This window comes from Colletotrichum destructivum, chromosome 4, assembly GCF_034447905.1.
Source record: "Colletotrichum destructivum chromosome 4, complete sequence".
Lineage (NCBI taxonomy): Eukaryota > Fungi > Ascomycota > Sordariomycetes > Glomerellales > Glomerellaceae > Colletotrichum > Colletotrichum destructivum.
In genome coordinates this window covers 4,662,132-4,682,395 of record NC_085899.1, presented here as the reverse complement: position 1 = coordinate 4,682,395, position 20,264 = coordinate 4,662,132, and the positions used below count along the sequence as shown (strand labels likewise).

Below are 20,264 nucleotides of genomic sequence, written 5' to 3'. Positions count from 1 at the left end.
AGCATTGGAATAGGGGTTGTTACTAGAAATGCCAAACCGTAGTAGGTAGGGTCTCAACCTTGAAACCGCCGACCTTCGAAGGTAGTCAAGTTCCCAACCGACTCGGCGGCGTGGTGACTAATAGCATATACGAGAACATATACGAGAACATATTAGAACTTATTTACAGTTGATAGAGCTAAGCAAGTATTGTACTAGAGGATGTGTTCGTCGAATTCTGCAGGCTATGTTGAATGGTGATGGTTGCCTGTGCTCCTCGGTGCTCGTGTCTTTTGTTTGCAGATTGTTTACATTTCTGTTTACATTTCTGACATACCGACGAACCCCCTGGTCCATCCATCCAATCATGTCATGTCTGGCCATAGCAAGGATGGTAGTCACTTGGATCGGTTGATTGGCCAGATTCTTTCTTTCCTGATACGAGTTCAATACCATCATCGCTCTCAACCACGAATATGCCCTTGCAATAGGACCCCCCCGGACACCTCGTTCCAGGGGTAATGCAATCAATAATGATGGGATTTAATGCAATAAATATTTTATGACAGGTGCTGTGCGTAGCGATATGCAAGTTGGCGTTGTATTGTGCATTTCGTGCAGAACTGTAGCCTTCAACTGGACTATTTCATAATATTATTCATCGATAAGTTATGACAAAATCTATTTCTTGGCCGGGTTCCTGGGTCCATCTACTGCCTTTTCCACGGTGCCGGCGATGCCGCCCTTGCTGGCGTCGAACTGACTTCCAATGGCGCCATCCTTCGAGAAGGGACCGCCGACGGCCTCGCCTGTTTTTACGAACTGTCAGCATGTTTCGTCGACATCAACGGCAATCGTTGCGGATGATCATCATACCGATCTGGCCGACGTTTCCATCAGGGTTGAATTGCTTTCCAATGGCGCCCTCGGAGGAGATGACGCTGGGCTTCGCGGGGTTGGTGTCCTTCTTCTGGCCGGCGGCGTCGGCGGCGTCGTGGATGGGGTTCTGGGACGACATGGCTCTGGCTCTGGGTACTGAAGCGGCAAAAAGTCTGGTTTGTCTGAAGGCGATTCTGTTCATTGTAATGTGGAGGGTGATGGGCGAGTAGTGATTCGAGAATGAGACAGTTGCTGCTGGGCGCGGGGGTCTTATAAGAATCGGTGATGCTCTATGCGCGTCATCCCCGGGGCGTGCGGCATGAAGTCGAGATGACGTCCTTGACGCACAATATATCGGTGACATCATGAAGTTGGACCAGCCACAACCGGCCTAGAGCCCATGTCAGACAACTGCATTGACCGGAAGGAGAATTTCGGGATGAACCAACGCTCAATCGGTATCGGCTTTGTAGAATTGTGGCGCCGACGACAAGTGTCAGAATAACTCGGGAGAAAATGGGTTGACTCGATCCGATTGCTTTCCAAGTTCGCGTCAACCCTGGGAGCTGTGGTTGAAGAGGCCGACAGCGGAAAAGGGCTTCTGACCTCCTCAATCACATTGTCGACCGAACAGCTCGATGATGGCAAAGCGGGAACTACGATTCCGGTCACTGCCACCTCTCGAAGACCGAGACCAATGGCTGATGATGGATCAACCTGTTGGCAACAGATAGCAATTGAGCCCTAGGTTCCTAAGAAGCTGGTCCGGATAACAGTGTTTATCCGATGCTGCTAGAATCTATGTGAAAAAGCGATTCGTTCTTTTTACTACTACTGTGGAACAATGAACACTTGTTCCTGTCTCCTGGACCCTTCTCCCCAGTCCTCATTCATGAACACGAAACGCCTCCACGATTTCTGTCGAATTATGCCGAGTACATGTTGTACCCTTATCTCAAGTCTGCCACGCCATCTACAGCCTTGTACACTCAACGGTCGTTACCCCCGGGCATATTGTTGTGCGAGCCCTGCGAGCGCGTGATTCCAATCTTGGGCTGCAAGCTGGGCATGGGCACCTCGAGGAGCCCGAGCACGACGGCCGCCTCGCGCTTACGCCAATACTGCTGCAGGGTCGCCTCGTCCTGGCCCCTCATCCAGGGGCACGTCTGGCGGCCATGGTCGAACATTTGTCTCTCCTGGCCGACCACAAAGTCTAACTCCGCGCCGTTGAGGGAAATGGGGAGCGTGTGGACGATGGCAAGAATGGGGCGGTATCGTTCGTCTGACTGGGGCTGGGCCGAGGACTGCTCTTGTGATGCCTTCGATGCGAGTCTCGGGTCGGGAGGGAAGACAGAGCAGGCCGACATCTGGGAGGAGCGCGTGAGATCGTCGAATTCCTGCAAGCACTCCACGTTCCGCATGTGTTGCATGTCCCGCAGGGCCTGAACGTTCGTCATCGCCGCCTGTGTGAAACCAGTCAGTATGCCAAGTGGAAAGAACAGCGGCAGAAAAATGTAGACGAACATCTTTAAATGTCGGAGGAATAGGGTCGCGGCCATTATTCGAGTTGGGCAGAGCCGGAGTCAAGGATGGGTGACGGCTAGCAGTCGGGCGTGATCCCTCAAGCTGAAGGTTTTTTTTTGAGTAGTTAGAACAGAGGCCACAAGATGGAGATATGGAAGACGTACGCCGGGAAGACTAGGGAACGCGTTTGAGGGTCTCTGAGAGGCTCTAGGGAAAAGGCCCTTTGCCTCAGCCTTGGCGTCACAGGCCATCATCGTAGCGTCTTTGGGGCTGAGAATGTTTTTCTTCTGTTTGAGGTGTACCTGAAGCCCTTGAGAAGCTTGCTGGTGCTTGTTTTGGCCTTGCGCCTGTCGCTCGTCCTGATGCTGGCCGGCCATGTCCTCCTGCTTTCTCTTCTTGCTGCGAGCTGACGAGACCCGTCTTTTCTTTCGACAGTCAGTACACTGGCTGCGAGGCTGCTGCTGTCCCATGCTGTTCATGTAACTGTATGATGAGAAAGGATGGTCTTTGAGACACTTGCTGCATTTCTTGGGGCCTTGGTCGACTACAGGCGAGCTATCGTTGCCGGGTGCCGAGTCGCCCTGTTGGTTGGCCGAGAGTAGCTGAGAATGTTCTGGAGATGCATGAGAAGCGCGAAGCTGCTCTTGGCCATGGATTGAAGAGCCGGGTGGGTTTGCAAAGGCTGGGTGAGGAGCCTGAAAAGCCTGAGGAATACCAAGATAAGGGGAGGCCCGATAAGTTTGTTGAAAGGTTTCCGAATGCTCAGGAGAAGGAAATTGCCCCTCGCGCCCATACAACAGTGCCTGACAAGGTGACACTAGTCCTGTAGGAAGAGTCGGAATGAGACGAACAGGGCCTTTGGGGTTTCTCAAGGCCTCCAGTGACGACTGATCGTGGGCCAACTCTCCAGAATCTTGCTCGGGCGAAGGAGCGCAGGGGGCAGCGTGTGGGTGTATTTTGCTTGTGCTAAAAGCCTGGTCAACCGCCAACGCAGCTCGATTAGCTGATTCTCTGGTCTGCAACTCCTTCGGAACAGTAGGAAGGCAAATTGTTTGTTGATTCACCAGGGGTGAACGGTTGTTCATGACAGGCAGGCACAGACTTCCAACGTTATCTGCGCAGTTGGAGCTCCAGGGGTCTGAGTTTGGCTTGGGAGGTGAGCCGAACAGGCTCTCTTCGTCGTCAAAGTCCATGATCAGTGATGAGAAGGGGGGCTCTGGCGAGAATGAAGCCTCTGCAGTGCGTAAGCTGTGCTGGTTGGAAGCGGTAAGCAACAGTGATAAGAAAACACAAAGTTGTAGAAAGAAAAGAAAATAACTGATGGAGGAGAAGGGCAACAGGCGATTTGCAAAAGTCGAAAGGTGGAAAGATGAAGGGTAGAATGTGAAAGGCAAAAGTTGAAGTGAGCTGGAGAAAAAGTTGCAACGAAGAGAAAATAAACAACGTTTGTGAGAAAGAGGAAAGAACGGGCTAGCAGCTGAAAGTTGAATACATGGAAGGAAGCAACTGGTGAGGTCTTTTCATCTGGTCTCTGCTATACTCCCATATCTTTCTAGTGTTCCCCTGAGCATTCCAGCTCGTATTCACATAGCAGCCTGCAAGTCTGAAAGAGAGGCCTATCAGAATACTGGAGCAACAATGAAAATAATCTAGGCGTTTTAGTAACTTGTACCTTTTCTTCCCTACATTTTGCTTGCGTTTTGTCACAAGGAGAATTATAAGGCCTTAATTACTAACTAGAATTAACGGCGTCGCGACACGTTTCTTTAGCCTATCGCTCTCTTCAATTGATGGGGGAAACCTTCACTTCCAGCCAGAGACCTAAGACAATCCCCGGAATTGCAAGGGCATTTACTGGAAGGTAAACAAGTCTCAATTCCGATGGCTATTTTCCACATTATGTCGCTACATGGTAATTTATGCAGTAGAATGATCAAGTTTGGTATAGACTATCAACAGTAACAGCTTTCTCAAGCCCTTTCTTGCTTCCTCGGAGCTTCGCGAAGATGAGACTCAAATCTGTTCTCCACAGCAAATAGGGTTCAAAATTCTACAGCACTCTTTATAAATCATTGTTCCGGATCCATTTCTATCAATGGAAAATCTAGACATGGTCCAGTTGTTCCACCATCTTCTCATCCTTCGACACAGCCGCCGCAGCGCCGACCGAGTCCTGCATAGCGTGGGGTACCAACTGGTCACCGAAAAGCTCATCCATCTGTTCGAGAGTCCGTCCCTTGGTCTCCGGGTAGAAGAATATGTAGCACAGCATTCCGACCAGGTTGAAGACGAAAAAGACGTAAAAGTACCGGAACCCAATGGCGGTCAATGCCTCCGGGGAGATCTGGGCGAAGACGAGGTTGACGGTCCAGTTAGTAAAGGTGGTGATGGCGTTCCCAAGCGCTCTGACTTCGACAGGGAAAATCTCAGCGGGATATACCCAGCTGATGATGCCGAGAGGGGTATAGAACAAGCTGAAGACGAAGTTCATGGCCACCATGCTCCGCAACTGGTTGGCGTTGTTTTCGTTCAGGTACTGGGCCTGGACAGCGTTGACCAACAGAGCCGCGCTCATGCCGGCCGCAGAGACGATCAGGGGCTTGACACGACCGATGCGGTCCAAGAGCCACAGCCCAATAGTGCAGTACACTATGGACAACGCCCCGCTGATCCCGATGATCATGAGCGACGTTTGGGTGTTGATGCCTAGGATCTCGTAGATTCGGGGACCGTAGTAGTTGATGACGTTGATGCCGCTTAGAGGCCCCAGGGCCTGGACGCCACAGCCCAGGATAAGACGTTTGCGCCATGAGGGCTTCGTGACGATGGACTTCCAGGTTATGTCCCCGAGGGCGCGGTCGGCAAGGATGACGTCGCGGATTTCACGGAACTCAAGGTCGATGATTTCTTCGCCCAGGCCGCTTCGTAGCTTGCCGAGGGAACGACGGGCGTCTTCGTGACGGTCTCTTTCCATAAGCCACCGAGGGGATTCTTGGAGGAAGTAGACGCCGGCGACGAGGATGATACCGGGAACGGCCTGGAAAGCGAGAGGGAAACGCCCTGCACACAGATTAGACCATGGAAAATAAGACAATGAAGGGGAGCGGCAGAGTGGGACGAAGCGTAGGACGAGGCAGAACTCCTCCAAGGTAGACTTACAGGAGAACTGGGTCTTGGAAAAGGAGCATCCGTAACCCAGCCATTGGGCAACGAGGAATCCCAAGCTCAACATCCACTGCAGCAGACCCGAGAGTGTGCCGCGGTATTTGGCTTCGGACAACTCGGAGGCGTACATCGGAATCGTCGAGGTGACCATGCCGACAGCCACACCGCCGATGAAGCGCCCGATGATCAGCATGGCCATGTTGACTGCGCCGGCCTGCAGAGCCGACCCGAGACACGAGACGACGGACCCGACGAAGATGGTGTGCCGACGACCCATCTTGTTGGCAAACAACATGTTGATGATGGTGCCGAGAATGGCACCGCCTTGGAAGGCCGACACGATGCCGCCAGCCACGGTATCGGATGGGTGGCTGAAGTAGTCCTCGAATGTGGGGAGAGCAATCGTGGAGGTGATGATGCCGGAGTCGTAGCCGAAGAGGAAACCTCCTATGGCCAGGAAGACGGCCGAGAACACCGTCGTGAGCTGACCCATGATTGCTGTGTATTGAGGCACAGTCTTTGCCGGTGAAGGAATGGCTCGGACTACAATGCTATATCTATCTTATTACTGCGAACAAGATGAAAAGGGAGAGAATAGTTGAAATAGAGCCCAGCAAACGATGAGAAATCAGCAGCAGACTGTAAGATAGTAAGTAGTGTATGTGCGTGCGCATCACCGATGAACAGATCTCCTGTTCATCCAATAGATCACCCAGTCGAGGTGTCATGCAGTGGGGCAGCGTATCTTTTTGATCCTGGCCGATCATCTCCATCTTGTTTCTGTTCCCCGAATCTGGGGTGGCTCCAGACCCCACGAGCACCCCAGGTCGAGCTGCATCTTTGGCCCGACATCACCGAGAGGGGGTGGATGGCACGCGTCTGATTCGTTTTGCCGTGGCAATCACCCGAGGGGACGCGTTACGAACTCTGCATAGGTATGGTCTGATGCAGCTCGATAAGCGGAGGACTTTGGGATAGGGCCGGCAAGAATGAGAATGGGGGGGAGGGTGTTTTTTTCATGGCTGGTGGACGGTCTGATGTTGTCTCCTTTGTTCGAAGAACTCAACGAGTTTGATACGAAAGGAAACAACACGAAGCTGGAATTTGAGCTCTTCTTTCAAATCTTAGCTCAAATCAGTGCTAAAAACAAGGTTGTGTGGAGGATCCCTGAGATCTGAATGTGTCTTTGATAGGTGTGTGCGACGCGGGCGGGAAACCCGCGCTAGAACATCCGTCTCCGCACCGGGAATTCCGAGTATTTGGGAACGGATCTCCGAGTGTCGGCGAAGAGTCGTCAAAACTACCGCAGAGCGAGCCTCTCGGACTCGGTGCTTACATAGAGGCCGGGATCCCTCCGCACCATGGCCGAAGTCTCCGACTGGACACAATGCGCCTTAACGGACCAGGTATGACAGCTTCTAGTGGCCTGTTCCATGCCCAGCAGAACCACCTTCTCGAGGGATCAACGTACCGAACTCGGTCATCTCGGTTCATCAATGGGTTGCTGTCCGCTGGGATCTCCTCGGCACTCTGACATATTTATCGTGCAGCATGCGGAACTTGTCCGACGTCCTCTGAGGAAGACTTGGTACATGCGTGGAGGTTTGGATGCCAATAAGGACTCTCTACCAACCGCTTCCGCTTCGTTCGCGTCCAAGACACCGACCACTGACCGTGCCATCGGTGTTTTTCACCCCCGTGAACCTTTATGATGGAGATAACAGACTGTGGCATCCATGCCTTCCATGAAACTTTGGGAATCGACGTGGACGAGATTCGCATCTACTGGACGCTCCACTCGGACCTCGAGCATGCTTTACAGACGGCTTATCGAGTCGTTATCTCCCTGAGCGCCGAAGGGCTCCAAGAGAAGCGCTCTTCGGACATCGTCTGGGACTCTGGCAAGATCGAGAGCAATGCCCAACGCAATATTCTCTGCAAGCCGGATGGCGGCTTCAAGTCGGCGTCTTTCCATTTCTGGAAAGTGTCTGTATGGGACCAAGACGGACGCGTCACGTCCAGCAGCGTGAACGAGTTCTTCACGGCGTATCCGAGGTCCAGCAGGCTGCTGCCGCCGTACAGCATGAACCAGACTTACGTGCGTCTCCGGAGTTGTTTCGTCTTTCTCCCTTCTCTTTGCTAACACTGTCGGGTTCTCATACGAACAGATGCCTCACACGAGTCTGATATTTCGCACATGGTTCGAAGACGAAGCAAACCGGTGGAAGGGCGTCTGGATCGGCGACAGCAGCGACAAGCCGTTCTATCTCCGCAAATCGATACATCTCGACCGAAAGCCAACACGAGCCATCGCCTTCGCCTCGGGCCTGGGACACTTCAACTTGTTCTGCAACGGGGACCCGGCATCGAACCACGTCCTCGACCCGGGCTGGACCAACTATCACCGCACGGTGCAGTTTGTCGCCTACGACCTGAGCGACGCGCTGCGCGTGGGCGAGAACGTCGTCGGGGCACACGTGGGCAACGGCTTCTACGCCGGCGACCAGGGCGACGACCGCTTCTTCTGGCCGATGTACGAGGACAACACGTACGTCCGCTACGGAAACGAGCTCTGCTTCTTCGCCGAGCTGCACCTCTTCTACGAGGACGGCGGCCGCGAGACCGTCTTGACCGGGCCGGACTGGAAGACTAGCAAGAGCGCGACGACGCTGGCCAACATTTACGCCTCGGAGAACAAGGACTTGCGGAGGTACCCTCGCGGATGGGACGCGCCCGGGTTCGACGACTCGGCTTGGTCGGCGTCCACGCCCGTGACCGGTCCTCGAGGGAAGCTCCGATACCAGAGTCAGCCGCCGGTCACACTCCACGAGACCTTCCAGCCAGTATCGACGAAGACGCTCGAGCCGGGTGTTTTGGCGTTTGATCTGGGCCAGAATGCCTCTACCATGATCAGGGTCGAGCTCAGCGGGCCGGCCGGTGCCGAGGTCATTATCCGATACTCCGAAAGCCTCGACGACAACGGCAGAGTCCTGATGCCCGACCCGCTGTTCAAGGACTTCGAGACCAAGGTCTTCTCCAAGATCACCCTGGCGGGCACGGGGGATATCGAGGCATGGGCCCCCGACTTTAGTTTCACGAGCGCCAGATACATACAGATCGAAGGCGCATCGCTCGATCCGGGCGGACATCTTCCCGTCGTCCACTCCGTCGTCGGCCGCCACGTGTCATCCGCCGCGCGACGCCTGGGGACGCTGAAGACGGACAAGGACGACGCGAACGCGCTCATCAACATGTGCTACTGGTCCTTCGTCAGCAACCTCTTCAGCTACCACACCGACTGTCCCCAGATCGAGAAGTTCGGGTGGCTCGAGGTCACCCACCTCCTCGCGCCGGCGACGCAGTATATCCGCGACATCGAGGCGCTGCACTCCAAGATCCTGGACGACATCGTCGATGCCCAAGAGTCTGACGGGCTGGTGCCCACGATGGCCCCCGAGATCAGGTACATGTGCGGCCCGCTCCACGACACCATCACCTGGGGCGGCGCCATCGCGTTGATTCCCGAGATAATCAAGCGGTACTACGGCTCGACGCATGTCTTTGGCAAGCTGTACCGGCCGTGTGTATGGTACATGGAGTATCTTCGCACGAAAGAGCGCCAGGGAGGGTTGATCGAACACGGGCTTGGTGACTGGGGCAGGGACATCGCCTTCGGTAACCATCAAGCCAACATCGAGACGGCCATCTACTACAAGTGTCTGCGCAACGTTGAGCTGATGGCTCGCGAACTCGGATACGCCGAAGACGAGAAGCGTTGGCGCGAGTGGGCAGATCGGATCTACGAGGCCTACAACCGCCACCTCCTTGTGGCCGACAAGACGGAGCGTCCGTACGCATTCTACACATCCTTGGACAACCCAGGCGTCCACGACAGGACCATGATCGCCCAGGCAATGGCTCTGCAATTCGACCTCGTCCCAGCAGAGCACATTGCGGACGTACGGCAAGCCTTCCTGGATGACGTCGCGGACTGCAAGATCAGGGCCGGGGAGATCGGCCTCAAATGGCTGTGGAACACCTTCACCGACGTCGACAGGCCCGACATCGTCATGGCCATGGCGCGGCAGGAGGAGCACCCGTCATACATGCGATTCCTGAGACGCGGCGAGACGACCCTGAACGAGTTCTGGCAGGATGCGTGCCGGAGCAAGTGCCACGACATGCTCGGGACTATCTACGAGTGGTTCTACGAAGCGGTCCTCGGCGTCAAGGTCGGGGAAGACGCTTACAGGACCTGGACTGTCAAGCCGCCGCTGAAGTCCGAGTTCAACCTTGTGGAGGGCACCTTTCAGTGTCCTTACGGGCTCATCGAGGTCATTTTCAAACGCGAGGGCGAGGACGTGCGGATGAAGGTGACGGTACCAACAAGCACCACGGCGACGTTGTTGATGCCAAGAGAAGAGAGCAAGGTTGAGGTCGTCCGAGCTGGTAGCGATGGGTTTAGGGACGTGTCCGGGACAAAGGTTCAATTGCTTTCGGGTCGTTACGATTTGATATTACACCCGTAGGAGCGGATCAACAATGTTCTTCCCGCTGTTTAAGAAAATAATACAAATCTTCCCAGGCCTATCGAGAAACAAGAATCTACAACCTCGTGCCCATGTTGACGTGGACAGCCTTGATCTGGCTGTAGGCCTCCAGGCCGGCCTCGCCCAGCTCCCTGCCGATGCCGCTCTGCTTGACGCCGCCAAAGGGCACGCGGGGGTCGCTGTCCTGGGTGCTGTTGATCCACACCATGCCGGACTCGATGTCGGAGGCCACGCGGTGGGCGCGCTCGACGTTCTGCGTGAAGACGGCGGCGCCGAGGCCGTACTGGCTGTCGTTGGCCAGCGCGACGGCGTCCTCCTCGGTCTTGAAGCTGGCGATGACGACGACGGGGCCGAAGATCTCCTCACCCCACACGCGCATCTTGGTGGTGACGTTGGTGAAGACGGTGGGCGCGACGAAGAACCCCTTGCCCTTGCCGCCGATGTTCAGGGGCTCGCCGCCGGCCGCGAGCGTGGCGCCCTCCTTCTTCCCGATGTCGATGTACTCCAGCACGCGCTCGTACTGGACCTTGGACACCTGGGGCCCCTGGTACGTGTCCTTGTCCCACTGGCTGCCGACCTTGCTGACGGTCCTGAGCGTCTCGAGGAACCGGGGGACGAAGTCGTCGTACACGGACTCCTGGACCAGGATCCGCGACGTCGCCGTGCAGATCTGGCCCTGGTTCGACATGATGCCCATGTGCGACCACTTGACGGCCTGCTCGAGGTCCGCGTCGCCAAAGACGAGCAGCGGCGACTTGCCGCCGGTCTCGAGGGTGATGTTCTTGAGCGTCTTGGCCGCCTCGCCCATGATGGCCCGGGCCGTCGCCGTGCTGCCGGTGAAGGCGACCTTGTCGACCAGGGGGTGGCTCACAAGGGCGCCGCCCGCGACGCGGCCGTAGCCGTTGACGAAGTTGACCACGCCGGGCGGGAAGCCGGCCTGCTGGACGAGCGTGCCGAGGAACAGGATGCTGAGGGGGGTCTGCTCGGCGGCCTTGAGCACGACGGTGTTGCCGCAGGCGAGCGCCGGCCCGAGTTTCCAGGTTGCCATGGACAACGGGTAATTCCAAGGGATCCTTGAGACACAAAAAAGGGTCAGCTTGTTTCTTCTCATCACCACCAATGCTCATATTGGGGAGTAAGGGGCTACTTGCACTTGGGCGACGACGCCGATGGGCTGGCGGATCGTGTAGGCAAACTTCTGAGGGATGGTGCTGATGGTCTGGCCGTAGGTCTTGTCGGCCCAACCGGCGTAGTAGCGGATGACGGTGACGCACTCTGACAGATCACCCTCCAGAGCGTCGTTGTAGGTCTTGCCTGAGATCCATCAATACGGTTGTCGTTATCGATGAGGATAGAAGAAAGGTTGTACCATTGTCCCAGGCCTCAATGGTCGCGAGGGTCTCCTTGTGCTGCTCGATCAGGTCGGCCAGCTTGTACATCATGGCGCCGCGATCCGTCGCCGAAATCCCCTTCCAGGACTCGTGTCTCAGAGCAGCGTGCGCGGCCTTGACGGCCTTGTCAATGTCTTCCGCCTCTGCAGCTTGGACGGACGCGATCTTCTCCTCAGTGCTGTGGTCCGGATGTCAGCTTGTCCTGGAGGAGATAGGGGTAAATGAGGATCACGCACGCCGGGTCTATCGAGTCGATTGTCTCGCCCTTCGCAGACTTGACGAACTCATTGTTGATGAAGAGGCCGGTCGGCTGAGTGTACTTGACTCCGTTAGGGGCCGTCAGCTCGACGGAGAGATCGGACATGTTGGTGATGGTGATGGGGTTGGATCGAAGTCTGTGAGGGGTAGATGTGAAGAGACGACGACGTTGGGCGATGCTGAATCGAGGGAGGGCAGAAGGGGTATCACGAAAGAAGTGTCGAGGAAGATGAGCGCTCAGTAGTTTGAAAGATGCAGGTTTGCAGGCGAGCCTCAGCAGCGGTAGAGGGTGAAAGACGCTCATTTTTCTACTGCCTCATCGAAAGGCCGATGATAGGAGAACCGGAGCAAGCTTCCGAATGAAATGCCGCGAAGCTACTCCGCATTGACTTGCTGGATTTGGCCAATGGCTTATGCGGCGGGGATATGACGTGGGGACGGAACGATCAGACCACCATCGGCGATAAGATATCTCGACTTGTGACGTTGCGGGGGTTGAGTTGTAGGCTTTCGGTGATGCACAAGTACTTATGTCAATGACGGGCAGTATTCACGTCTTTGTTCGCCGATCGAGAATCCAGATTATAAAGTTTCCTAAGCTGGACGAAACGGAAAAGCCAGTCATGTTAAAATAGGAACAGGCACGGAATGCCACGTTAAGGAAGCGAGAGTCCTGGCAGTTCTCTGTTTACCTGCCAACACTCGGATGATTCTTCGAACCCGCCGAGCCGAACAATCTCCTCGTCGTAACAGCAGTGGTAGCAACCGCAGGTGAAGGGTTACAAACAATCGGCATCATCTATCGGTGATTCGATAACGTGTCTATCGCGGCGTCTTAGAAATCGATCTTCCGCTACAATGTATTCGACCCCAAACGCTGTCCAAAAAGAGTTAGGTCCGTTCAGGCACACGCAGGCATCTGCACAGCATGTCGGATGATTACCCCAAATGTACAAGTCCGTTGCAATACCGCTGGGGTCCGAACCGGGCCGGGCCCTCCGGGTCCACTTCGTTCCGGCCCGGTCGTCTCGAATCGGGAGTAAGTATCACCAAATACCAAACTAACATCAAGAACATCGAGACGCAATGCTGTGATGATTAAATCGGAAAAAAGTCTTTGCTTTTGCCAGTGTCGGCGTTGTTGACTCCGAGGTTGCTGAGGGCCGAGCTGTTTTTACAGCCAACGCTAGGGACCCAAACGACCTGGCAGTGTAAAATATTTCCAGTCTTCAGACAATCTCCCAACGACAATCTGATGAAGGGACTTTGCTGTGTCGTTCTGAACAATAGCTCGATCCTCAGGCACGCTTTGGTTTTGTTGACCAACCTACATCGTCAAACCCTACTCCGTAGAATCGCCGATGGAAGTTGATGATGCCCAACCCCCGGATACCGCTCATCTCGATGGGGAAAACTCCTGTGAGTTTGATAAAGCAGCTGACTGAGAACCTTGAACTCGTACCTACTCCTCGTAGATGTTGGAATCACTGTCGAAAGTCAGCGGCTGAGCACGTTTAGAAGGGATCGGCACCCACAATTCCTCGTTGAACCTATCTCTGCCTTCCGCCTCCCGGTTGACGAAAATGCTCACGGACGTGCCGGAGCACACGAACTCGCCGAACCCGTCATCCCCAATGGTAACCTCGCGATCGTTCCAGCCGAGGACATCGGTCCACACCTCGCCGGCATGCATCTCGCCGACGTGCATACGCTTTGACCCGGGGCCGGCGTTGCTGGCCACAACAGCACAACCGAAGCGTCGGTCCCAGGTGCCGTATTTGACCCAGCCGAGACAAGTCGGGTAGTCAAAGTAGTCCGCCTGTTTGCCGTAGGCATACAGCTTTCTCGCAAGTGTAATCTTGTGCAGAGCGCCACCACATGACGGTGGGAAAGGCTGCTCTCCCTTGATCCCGTAGAAATCGCCATACCAGACGCAGGGGTATCCTTCGCCGCGGAGAAGGATCAGAGCGTACGCGATTGGCTTGAACCAGCCCTCTATGGGAACCTCGAGAGACTGAGTTGGCTGGCTATCATGATTCATGACCAAAGTCTAGGTATGTTAGTTTACAATGGACCATTTTGATCGTTAAAGGACCTCAGGGGAAGGGGAGGGGGGCGGGGGTGGATGGGGGGTTACAACCAAGCACTTGGCACTTGGGAAATAGACGTCTTACCACAGCGTTCATAGGCTCCTTCTGGACAAGAGTTCCGTCGAAAACCTTTCTCATATCCGCGCCGTTGCCTCGGCTGATCTTGCTGAAGTTGTAGACGAGTGGGACGTCGAAGAGGGTGAAGCGCCTGCCCATCCGCGCCAGGTACTCGGACATGTCATCGAGGCTGTCTTTCCAGAATTCGCCCACAAAGAACCACCCCTTGCCGTAGTCCTTATCCAGCTCGGTGATGAATTGGCGCAAGAAGTCCTCGCTGTAGTGCTTCACTGCGTCGAACCGGATTCCCTTGAGTGGCACCTCGTTGGCCAGCCATTTTCCCCAGTTCAACACGTCTTTCACGACCTCTGGATGATCGTAGTCGAGATCGGAACCCATCAAGAAGTCGCTGAAAAAGACACGTCAGTCTCTTGGCAGGATATCAAATGGCAGAGTAGCGAAACGACTCACTAGTTGCCCTTTTCATCGTCGACACTCTCAGCCCATTCCTGGTCGCCCTTCTCACCCAAGATCTTGTAGATGGCAGTCTTTTCGTTCCTGGCATTGTAGTCGACACCGCTGAAATGGTACCAGTGATACTTCATGTCGCTGTACTTGCCCTTGCGGCCGGGGAAGTCATAGCCGACCCAGGCATCGATCTCGTACTTGTCGCTGACGAACTTGGTGCGGTCTTCGGGGTCCACCTCGGCAGCCTGACACTTCTCCTTGCGATCGGCCGCGAACTTGTGGTTGAGGACTGCGTCCCAGTACAGGCCAACGCCGTTGCTCTTGGCGGTGTGGGCGAGCTTCAGAAGCTCTTCTTTGGTTCCCCATTTCGTTGCGACGGAGCCTTTCTGATCGAATTCGCCCAGGTCGTAGCTTTCCAAGTCAGCTATGCCACGCCGCTCGTGGTGAGTCGCGCCGGGATCGCATACAGATCATAGATATCATAACCATTTCCCGTCTTGGACGAGCCTTTGCATCTGGGATGGAACGTCAGCTGGGCGAACGCGTGGTAAAAACTCGATCAGTGATGAACTCACGCGGGGGGGATCCAGATGTTATCAACGCCATATCGTTTGAGCTGTGGGATCTGCTTCTCCAGTCGCACCCAGTGCTTCTGGTCAGCAGGCACATACCACTCAAAGCCCTGCATCATCGTGTGGTTCTCGGCGGTCGTTTTCTGCTCCTCGTCCATGATGGGCAATCAAATCGCCGCGGCTAGCTAGAAAGAGAACTGGGATGAGCGACGATTTGGGATTTCAGTAGGGACAACAAGATTGGCGGTTGGTGATGGAGAGATCGAGGTGGTGGTGCAGAGGAGCAAGACGAAAACACACTCTTCTCCTACCTCTTATCTTAAGTGAAGATCAAGAACCTTGTTGGCTGCCACCCATATCCCACGTGGGATTGGCTTCCGCATTAGGAGTTGGCACGACGACGAGCATCAAATCAAATGACAGCGTCACAGCATCACAACATCACGGCGTTCCAGCCCTCGCGCGATGTCGCGCGAGACCAGCTCACTAAGATACCGCAGGCATCTACCTATCTGGAAACCTTGCCATATGCAGGACAACAGTAACTGGGTTATATCCATACTAGACATCAATATGTTGAGATTGGCGCGGGCAACCACGGAACCTGAGGTTGATGATGCCTTGAATTTGGGATTTAACAGGGGCTTACTGACGTCATGCCGCAGGCAGAATAGATAAGCTGCAGTAGCCTGGCGCTTGGCTTGGGCTTGGAAGGGTCTGGACCATCACTGGAGGTGCGGGATCAGGCTCGGAGGCATTGCCCCAAATACTTCGTTGCGTAAAGCTGGAAGATAGGAACTGGCCGAAATACCTGGGCTTAAGCATTGAGAGACATGTAAAATCCATTGTCGCTTTAATAATGTAATGCGTGTATGGTTATTCTATAACAAGTTGGTGTTCTCTGAACAGCACCTTCAAAAAGAGTCTGTCTTCAAGTCTTCTGCAGAAACTCTAATTACGAGCTCCGTGCTGTTTGCCCCACTAGCTGAATCAAAGAACAGATTCAACAAGACGATTCTTCAGTGAGGGTAGGAGTAATAGTGGTCATTTTGGTCTGACTATGGGTTTGTTTCCCTTCTGTTTGGAGCCAAATCAGTTGAAATTGAATTTCATTATTGCTGTAATCATCGTCTTCTGTAATGCGGTATCCACAACATGCTGCGTCTCTCTTTCTGAACTACTTGACCAATTGATTGTGAAGTTTGAGAACCTGTGTCTTCCGGCTCCTAGGAGCGTGATCTTCGGCCGGTGCGTATGATTGAATGCAAGCCAGAGAGCCGGGTTGTAGAACCAGCTGTCATGAACTGTCCTTCCATCGACACACTGCCCTGTGAGTTTCGTTAGTGTGCATCATATCACCAAACGTCTCCCGTTCATTCCTGTTCTGGCGCCAAGGCTCTTGAACATCTAGGCAACGCTTTATTTGGGGCTTTTAATCGGTGTGAATGTACCAAGATGTATGGCAGGATTTGTGTTGTGGTGCACCCACAAGCCGTACTGACGGAAGTATTCAAGCGTCTCTGTTCTTCTCCCACCTTTCCCTACCCTGCCGTCATTTCCAAAGAAGAACTCAAAACTGCTCTTATGCATGTTTAATTGGGGCCTGAAACAGTATGAGAGGCCAGCTGAAGGGCTGAGTTGGGGACAAGAAGCAATGTGAAAGTTAGTTATGTGTAGATCTTTGTGAATAGCGGCAAGATACTGGGATGTGGCAACAGGGTAGAAACGCCCTAATGCCATTTGGTAACTCTCACATTTGCTGACACGATTTTACTCATGGAATCCTTTCCGTTGGCGTGTATTCAAGGGATGCAAGTTTTAGGCTTGTTAGTCCTAGGGATTGGCTTTTTCCATCGCCGTACAAGAAGCCTTTCCTAAACAACTGCAAAAATCCAACCCACATGTCTCTTGGAGAGGAGGGGAGCAGTAATACATGCTTGTTTTCTACATTTTCGATCATTGTACTAGATCTAGCTGCGTGCAATCAACTTCCCAGGATGTTTTGTATCGGAGGGTAGTGTGAGGTTCGGCACTAAGAAGCTTTCACGGCAACTGACAAAAACACCATCGCACTCGGGATTGGCCTGGGTATATCCTTGCATCGTTAAGAGATGAAACTTACCTATGATGAGTAAACCGAGTCTGTCCCTGCATAGTGCAACCACTGATATTGCCATGCAGTCGGGACGCGCGGTTCGGAACACGCGGAAAGGTTGAAGTGTGGTCGGGTATTTGATCCCGAGTAGTTACAAAGGAGGGGGGAGTCCGTCAAGTTCAAACTTAGTTCCAGTGCTGAAACCTGTCCAGCCTAGTTCAATAATCAACTACAACAGGATAGAGTGCGGTAGTTGGAGCTATGATCCTAGCCATCATGCGTTGAGTTTATCCGCGAAAAGGCTGGAGCGACAGTTTCAAAAAGCAAACAGGTCGTTACTTGAGGGCTGATACAAACTTCTGGATTCAGCTTCCAAGTGTTGTCAGCAGGATTAAGGCCCGCATGCACCACACCACACACGGCTATATAAGCGAGAAACCAACAAGGCTTTATTCTATGGAAGGATACCATCCAGACCCTAAAGACCATAGTGGTTGAGAAAGTTTGTAGTCCAGCGCGAAGAACAATGCGAATGCCTCAAATTCAACCATGGGACTACCATATTTGTACTCAACAGCTCCTTCCAGAGCATTGGTAGCTCAAGGCCTCAACTGCTACCAAGCTTCATACACACGCTCAGGGCTCTTTGGACCTATATGACACATTCTATCCTCGGTGACTACCCCGAACTCGTTAGATACTACTATCCCTTTCGACGCCTGTTCCCTATGAAGTGCGGAAAGAGGCCCTTTGAGTTTTTTAAACCTGTAATTCATAATGATGTGCTCTTCGCTTTCAGTGAAGATCGGGTTGGAGGAAACAGTGTGGGCCCGCGAGTTGCCAGTCCGACGATCTTGACTTCGGGAGTCCCCGCTTCCGCCACCGATGGTTCGGAGGCCAGTCGATGTCTTATAGGACTTCTTAGACCTCTTGGAGTAGTGTAAGATACTCGGCCAGAGGGAATTCATCCACGTTCTGACGAGCGGGAAAATCATGGGAAGGTTCGTGGTGACTACCGCAACGAAGGTCTCGCGTGTCCCCCATTTTCCCGCAAGTTCAGCGCCGTTGACAGGGTCCTGGGCACATGTAACTAAACGCGCATAACTCTAAACGGATGATGGATGACTCGGGATGAAACATACCACAAGAACAAAAACGCTCTTCAGAGTCGCACAGATCAAGACGAAGATACCGGCCCCTAGCACGATAGTCGACGCAATCTTCTTGGCCAGGCGTAGAGTTGACTCCCATAACAGAGGAATGGGGATCAATATCAAGTAGATGTCGGTGGAGACGTTTGCGGCAAAGGACGTCCAGACGATGGGCAACGAGACAGCGGCCTGGCAGGAATCTAGACAACCAAGAGTCAGTGACGGCTAACCTTAGACTTTGGCTACGGAAAGCTTACTTCCAGGATCTGGACTGATCTGCCAGTACTTGTGGAATGGGATACAAGCTAGAAAAATGGCACAGATAGAGCCGAGGAAGGTTGCAAGAACGAGGCCGAAGCCAATCCATATGCGGATGCGGTACCGCCGGCCCAAACCTTGCTGCCGGAGCGTCAGTTGCTAGAGCATAGAATGATGCAGGGGGTGGGCGATTCCTCACAGTAAGGCGTAGGTAGAAGACCAACATCGCCAGCTTTAGAAGCCAGATGAGTGCAGAGTAGGTCGCCCATCCGGCAACTTGGATCTTCGAGCCGATGATTCTGCTGGATCTCAGTGACGTCTTTGGGGAGGGTTTAGAGGTCATTAGATTACCTCAACTCATACTCTGTATCGTTGGGAGACAAAGCTGCCCGTTTCTTATCAGGCATGCCGTTATTAGCAAGGCCATGGGCGACGCTGCCAACGCTGTATGCCAAAGTAGATTGAACGGTGTAGAACAGCTGAGCAGATTGGAACAAGCTTGTATTAGCATCGATCTCTTGGGTCCCTTTGAACCAGTTGGAACACATACGATAGCAACCCACACGAGATAATCGTCAGCCCGGAGATCCCGAAAGCCCACGGCGTTCGCTCTAGCGTAAGTTCTCAGGATGGTCACGACAACGCCGATCCCATACAGCGTCCATGTCTCGATCGTGGATTGGCGGCCCGCCTCTTCGGTGGCTTCAGCCGCAGCCTGAGCAGCCGGATCCATGAGGATGGCGAAGGAAATTGACAGTTGGAGTATATCAGCTTCTTCGAGAGGGAGAAGGGCCTTGGGACAGACGAAGAGTGCAAGAGCAACTGGGATACCAGGCAACCACAAGACATTTATCGGTGCAAATACTACAGGTATCGCTCAAATTCCGAAGGTAACACACTTGGTCGACGTGGAAAGTCGGCTATTGAGTCAGGGCCTCCAAGCCAGCCCTGCAGCATCAGTGGTCACTGGATCCGCCAGAGCTGTTGCTTTAGAAACGTAGGAACAGGCTTGAACGTGGCATGTCGAAGCACAGATTCCAACAGCTGTGATCTTCAGAGGAGGGGGCACTTCCACTCCGCCACTTGACAGACACAAGTTTGTTATGAGAACAGGGACCCATGCGACACCGGTCACAGCATGGACCTACCTCTAAGGTGTGACGGCGCGAGTCCGAGAAAATGGTGTCCGGAAAGCAAAAAACCAAGTCAGGGTCCAGTTGCAAGTCAGCATGTTCATCGGACGAAGCCTGGTTACATAGATGAGTGAGTGACGGGCGCTACCTTAACGATGATGGTGTAGGAGACTGTTGCATTCGCCCACCATCTGTTTCCTGTTGGTTTTTCTTGATGATTTTGGCAAACAATCTTGTTCCAGAGTATGCATAATTGTACGAAACATCGCGCGGGGTAGAGTACGAGTTCGGTCGGTTCAACGTTTCTACATAGGCAATGCCTGAAGACATTCCTGAAGACATCAAGTCGTCATCTCCCTTCAACCCTATTCCTGACCTGAAATGCACCTTTTTCTTACCACCCTGGAGGATGCCTGGGCGAAAGCGGCTGGTTTCCCCAGAGCCGATGAGAAACGCCACTTGACTTTTACTTTATGATAAGGTAACGGTGATCCAGAAGCCGCGTGATGCGATGAGGGGGGACGGGCGACTCATTGGGTCGACAGAGGATCTCTTCTCTTGACTCGTGTCGCCGCCTTAAGAACCGGCATGAGCGGTCAAATCCTTCGATCGGAAAGGCTGTGATCGATACACTGGAACGGCGATGCTAGAACAAACGTACAAAGGATGGACTCGAACTGGAGAAAACGCAAAC

At 53.7% G+C, this 20,264-nt stretch overlaps 7 protein-coding genes across 7 annotated transcripts; 1 reads left to right on the top strand and 6 right to left on the bottom strand.

The window, feature by feature from the left end:
* Nucleotides 1-556: 556 nt before the first annotated feature.
* Nucleotides 557-1,079, bottom strand: CDEST_07361 (uncharacterized protein). The gene is made up of 2 exons (XM_062923520.1): nt 856-1,079; nt 557-788 (listed from the first exon to the last, which is right to left on the bottom strand). The coding sequence occupies exons 1-2, from the start codon at nt 1,058-1,060 to the stop codon at nt 661-663; spliced, it is 333 nt and encodes a 110-aa protein (XP_062779571.1). The 5' UTR covers nt 1,061-1,079; the 3' UTR covers nt 557-660.
* Nucleotides 1,080-1,847: 768 nt separating this feature from the next.
* Nucleotides 1,848-2,852, bottom strand: CDEST_07360 (uncharacterized protein; the record flags this gene model as incomplete). Its single annotated transcript, XM_062923519.1, has 2 exons — nt 1,848-2,321; nt 2,547-2,852. The coding sequence occupies 2 exons, from the start codon at nt 2,850-2,852 to the stop codon at nt 1,848-1,850; spliced, it is 780 nt and encodes a 259-aa protein (XP_062779570.1).
* A 1,477-nt stretch (nt 2,853-4,329) lies between these two features.
* CDEST_07359 (Putative major facilitator, sugar transporter, major facilitator superfamily) lies at nt 4,330-6,235 on the bottom strand. Its single transcript, XM_062923518.1, has 2 exons — nt 5,542-6,235; nt 4,330-5,442 (listed from the first exon to the last, which is right to left on the bottom strand). Exons 1-2 carry the CDS (start codon nt 6,038-6,040, stop codon nt 4,487-4,489), a joined length of 1,455 nt encoding a protein of 484 aa, XP_062779569.1. The 5' UTR covers nt 6,041-6,235; the 3' UTR covers nt 4,330-4,486.
* An 813-nt stretch (nt 6,236-7,048) lies between these two features.
* On the top strand, nt 7,049-10,139 carry CDEST_07358 (Putative alpha-L-rhamnosidase, concanavalin-like domain, six-hairpin glycosidase superfamily). The gene is made up of 2 exons (XM_062923517.1): nt 7,049-7,645; nt 7,716-10,139. Exons 1-2 carry the CDS (start codon nt 7,256-7,258, stop codon nt 10,074-10,076), a joined length of 2,751 nt encoding a protein of 916 aa, XP_062779568.1. The 5' UTR covers nt 7,049-7,255; the 3' UTR covers nt 10,077-10,139.
* A 1-nt stretch (nt 10,140) lies between these two features.
* Nucleotides 10,141-12,083, bottom strand: CDEST_07357 (Putative aldehyde dehydrogenase domain, aldehyde/histidinol dehydrogenase). Its single transcript, XM_062923516.1, has 4 exons — nt 11,725-12,083; nt 11,467-11,666; nt 11,249-11,411; nt 10,141-11,170 (listed from the first exon to the last, which is right to left on the bottom strand). The coding sequence occupies exons 1-4, from the start codon at nt 12,048-12,050 to the stop codon at nt 10,153-10,155; spliced, it is 1,707 nt and encodes a 568-aa protein (XP_062779567.1). The 5' UTR covers nt 12,051-12,083; the 3' UTR covers nt 10,141-10,152.
* Nucleotides 12,084-12,558: 475 nt separating this feature from the next.
* CDEST_07356 (Putative glycosyl hydrolase, family 13, catalytic domain, alpha-amylase, thermostable) lies at nt 12,559-15,415 on the bottom strand. The gene is made up of 6 exons (XM_062923515.1): nt 14,937-15,415; nt 14,829-14,876; nt 14,365-14,772; nt 13,921-14,302; nt 13,282-13,796; nt 12,559-13,233 (listed from the first exon to the last, which is right to left on the bottom strand). The coding sequence occupies exons 1-6, from the start codon at nt 15,089-15,091 to the stop codon at nt 13,209-13,211; spliced, it is 1,533 nt and encodes a 510-aa protein (XP_062779566.1). The 5' UTR covers nt 15,092-15,415; the 3' UTR covers nt 12,559-13,208.
* A 2,227-nt stretch (nt 15,416-17,642) lies between these two features.
* Nucleotides 17,643-19,210, bottom strand: CDEST_07355 (uncharacterized protein; the record flags this gene model as incomplete). Its single annotated transcript, XM_062923514.1, has 6 exons — nt 18,988-19,210; nt 18,789-18,916; nt 18,637-18,736; nt 18,437-18,578; nt 18,171-18,379; nt 17,643-18,104 (listed from the first exon to the last, which is right to left on the bottom strand). Exons 1-6 carry the CDS (start codon nt 19,168-19,170, stop codon nt 17,643-17,645), a joined length of 1,224 nt encoding a protein of 407 aa, XP_062779565.1. The 5' UTR covers nt 19,171-19,210.
* Between the last annotated feature and the right edge of the window lie 1,054 nt (nt 19,211-20,264).

Bases quoted from the DNA above. Each gene is read 5' to 3' on its own strand.
- CDEST_07356 (XM_062923515.1), bottom strand. From the start codon at position 15,091: ATGGACGAGGAGCAGAAAACGACCGCCGAGAACCACACGATGATGCAG. The intron at 14,877-14,936 runs GTGAGTTCATCA...GTTCCATCCCAG, and splicing joins AACATCTGGATCCCCCCCGC to ATGCAAAGGCTCGTCCAAGA. The intron at 13,234-13,281 runs GTGGGTGCCGAT...GACTTTCGACAG, and splicing joins GATAGGTTCAACGAGGAATT to TGATTCCAACATCTACGAGG.
- CDEST_07357 (XM_062923516.1), bottom strand. From the start codon at position 12,050: ATGAGCGTCTTTCACCCTCTACCGCTGCTGAGGCTCGCCTGCAAACCT. The intron at 11,667-11,724 runs GTGCGTGATCCT...TCCGGACCACAG, and splicing joins ATCGACTCGATAGACCCGGC to CACTGAGGAGAAGATCGCGT. The intron at 11,412-11,466 runs GTACAACCTTTC...GATGGATCTCAG, and splicing joins CATTGAGGCCTGGGACAATG to GCAAGACCTACAACGACGCT.
- CDEST_07358 (XM_062923517.1), top strand. From the start codon at position 7,256: ATGATGGAGATAACAGACTGTGGCATCCATGCCTTCCATGAAACTTTG. The intron at 7,646-7,715 runs GTGCGTCTCCGG...TCATACGAACAG, and splicing joins ACAGCATGAACCAGACTTAC to ATGCCTCACACGAGTCTGAT.
- CDEST_07359 (XM_062923518.1), bottom strand. From the start codon at position 6,040: ATGGGTCAGCTCACGACGGTGTTCTCGGCCGTCTTCCTGGCCATAGGA. The intron at 5,443-5,541 runs GTAAGTCTACCT...ATCTGTGTGCAG, and splicing joins TTCCAAGACCCAGTTCTCCT to GGCGTTTCCCTCTCGCTTTC.
- CDEST_07361 (XM_062923520.1), bottom strand. From the start codon at position 1,060: ATGAACAGAATCGCCTTCAGACAAACCAGACTTTTTGCCGCTTCAGTA. The intron at 789-855 runs GTATGATGATCA...TCGTAAAAACAG, and splicing joins TGGAAACGTCGGCCAGATCG to GCGAGGCCGTCGGCGGTCCC.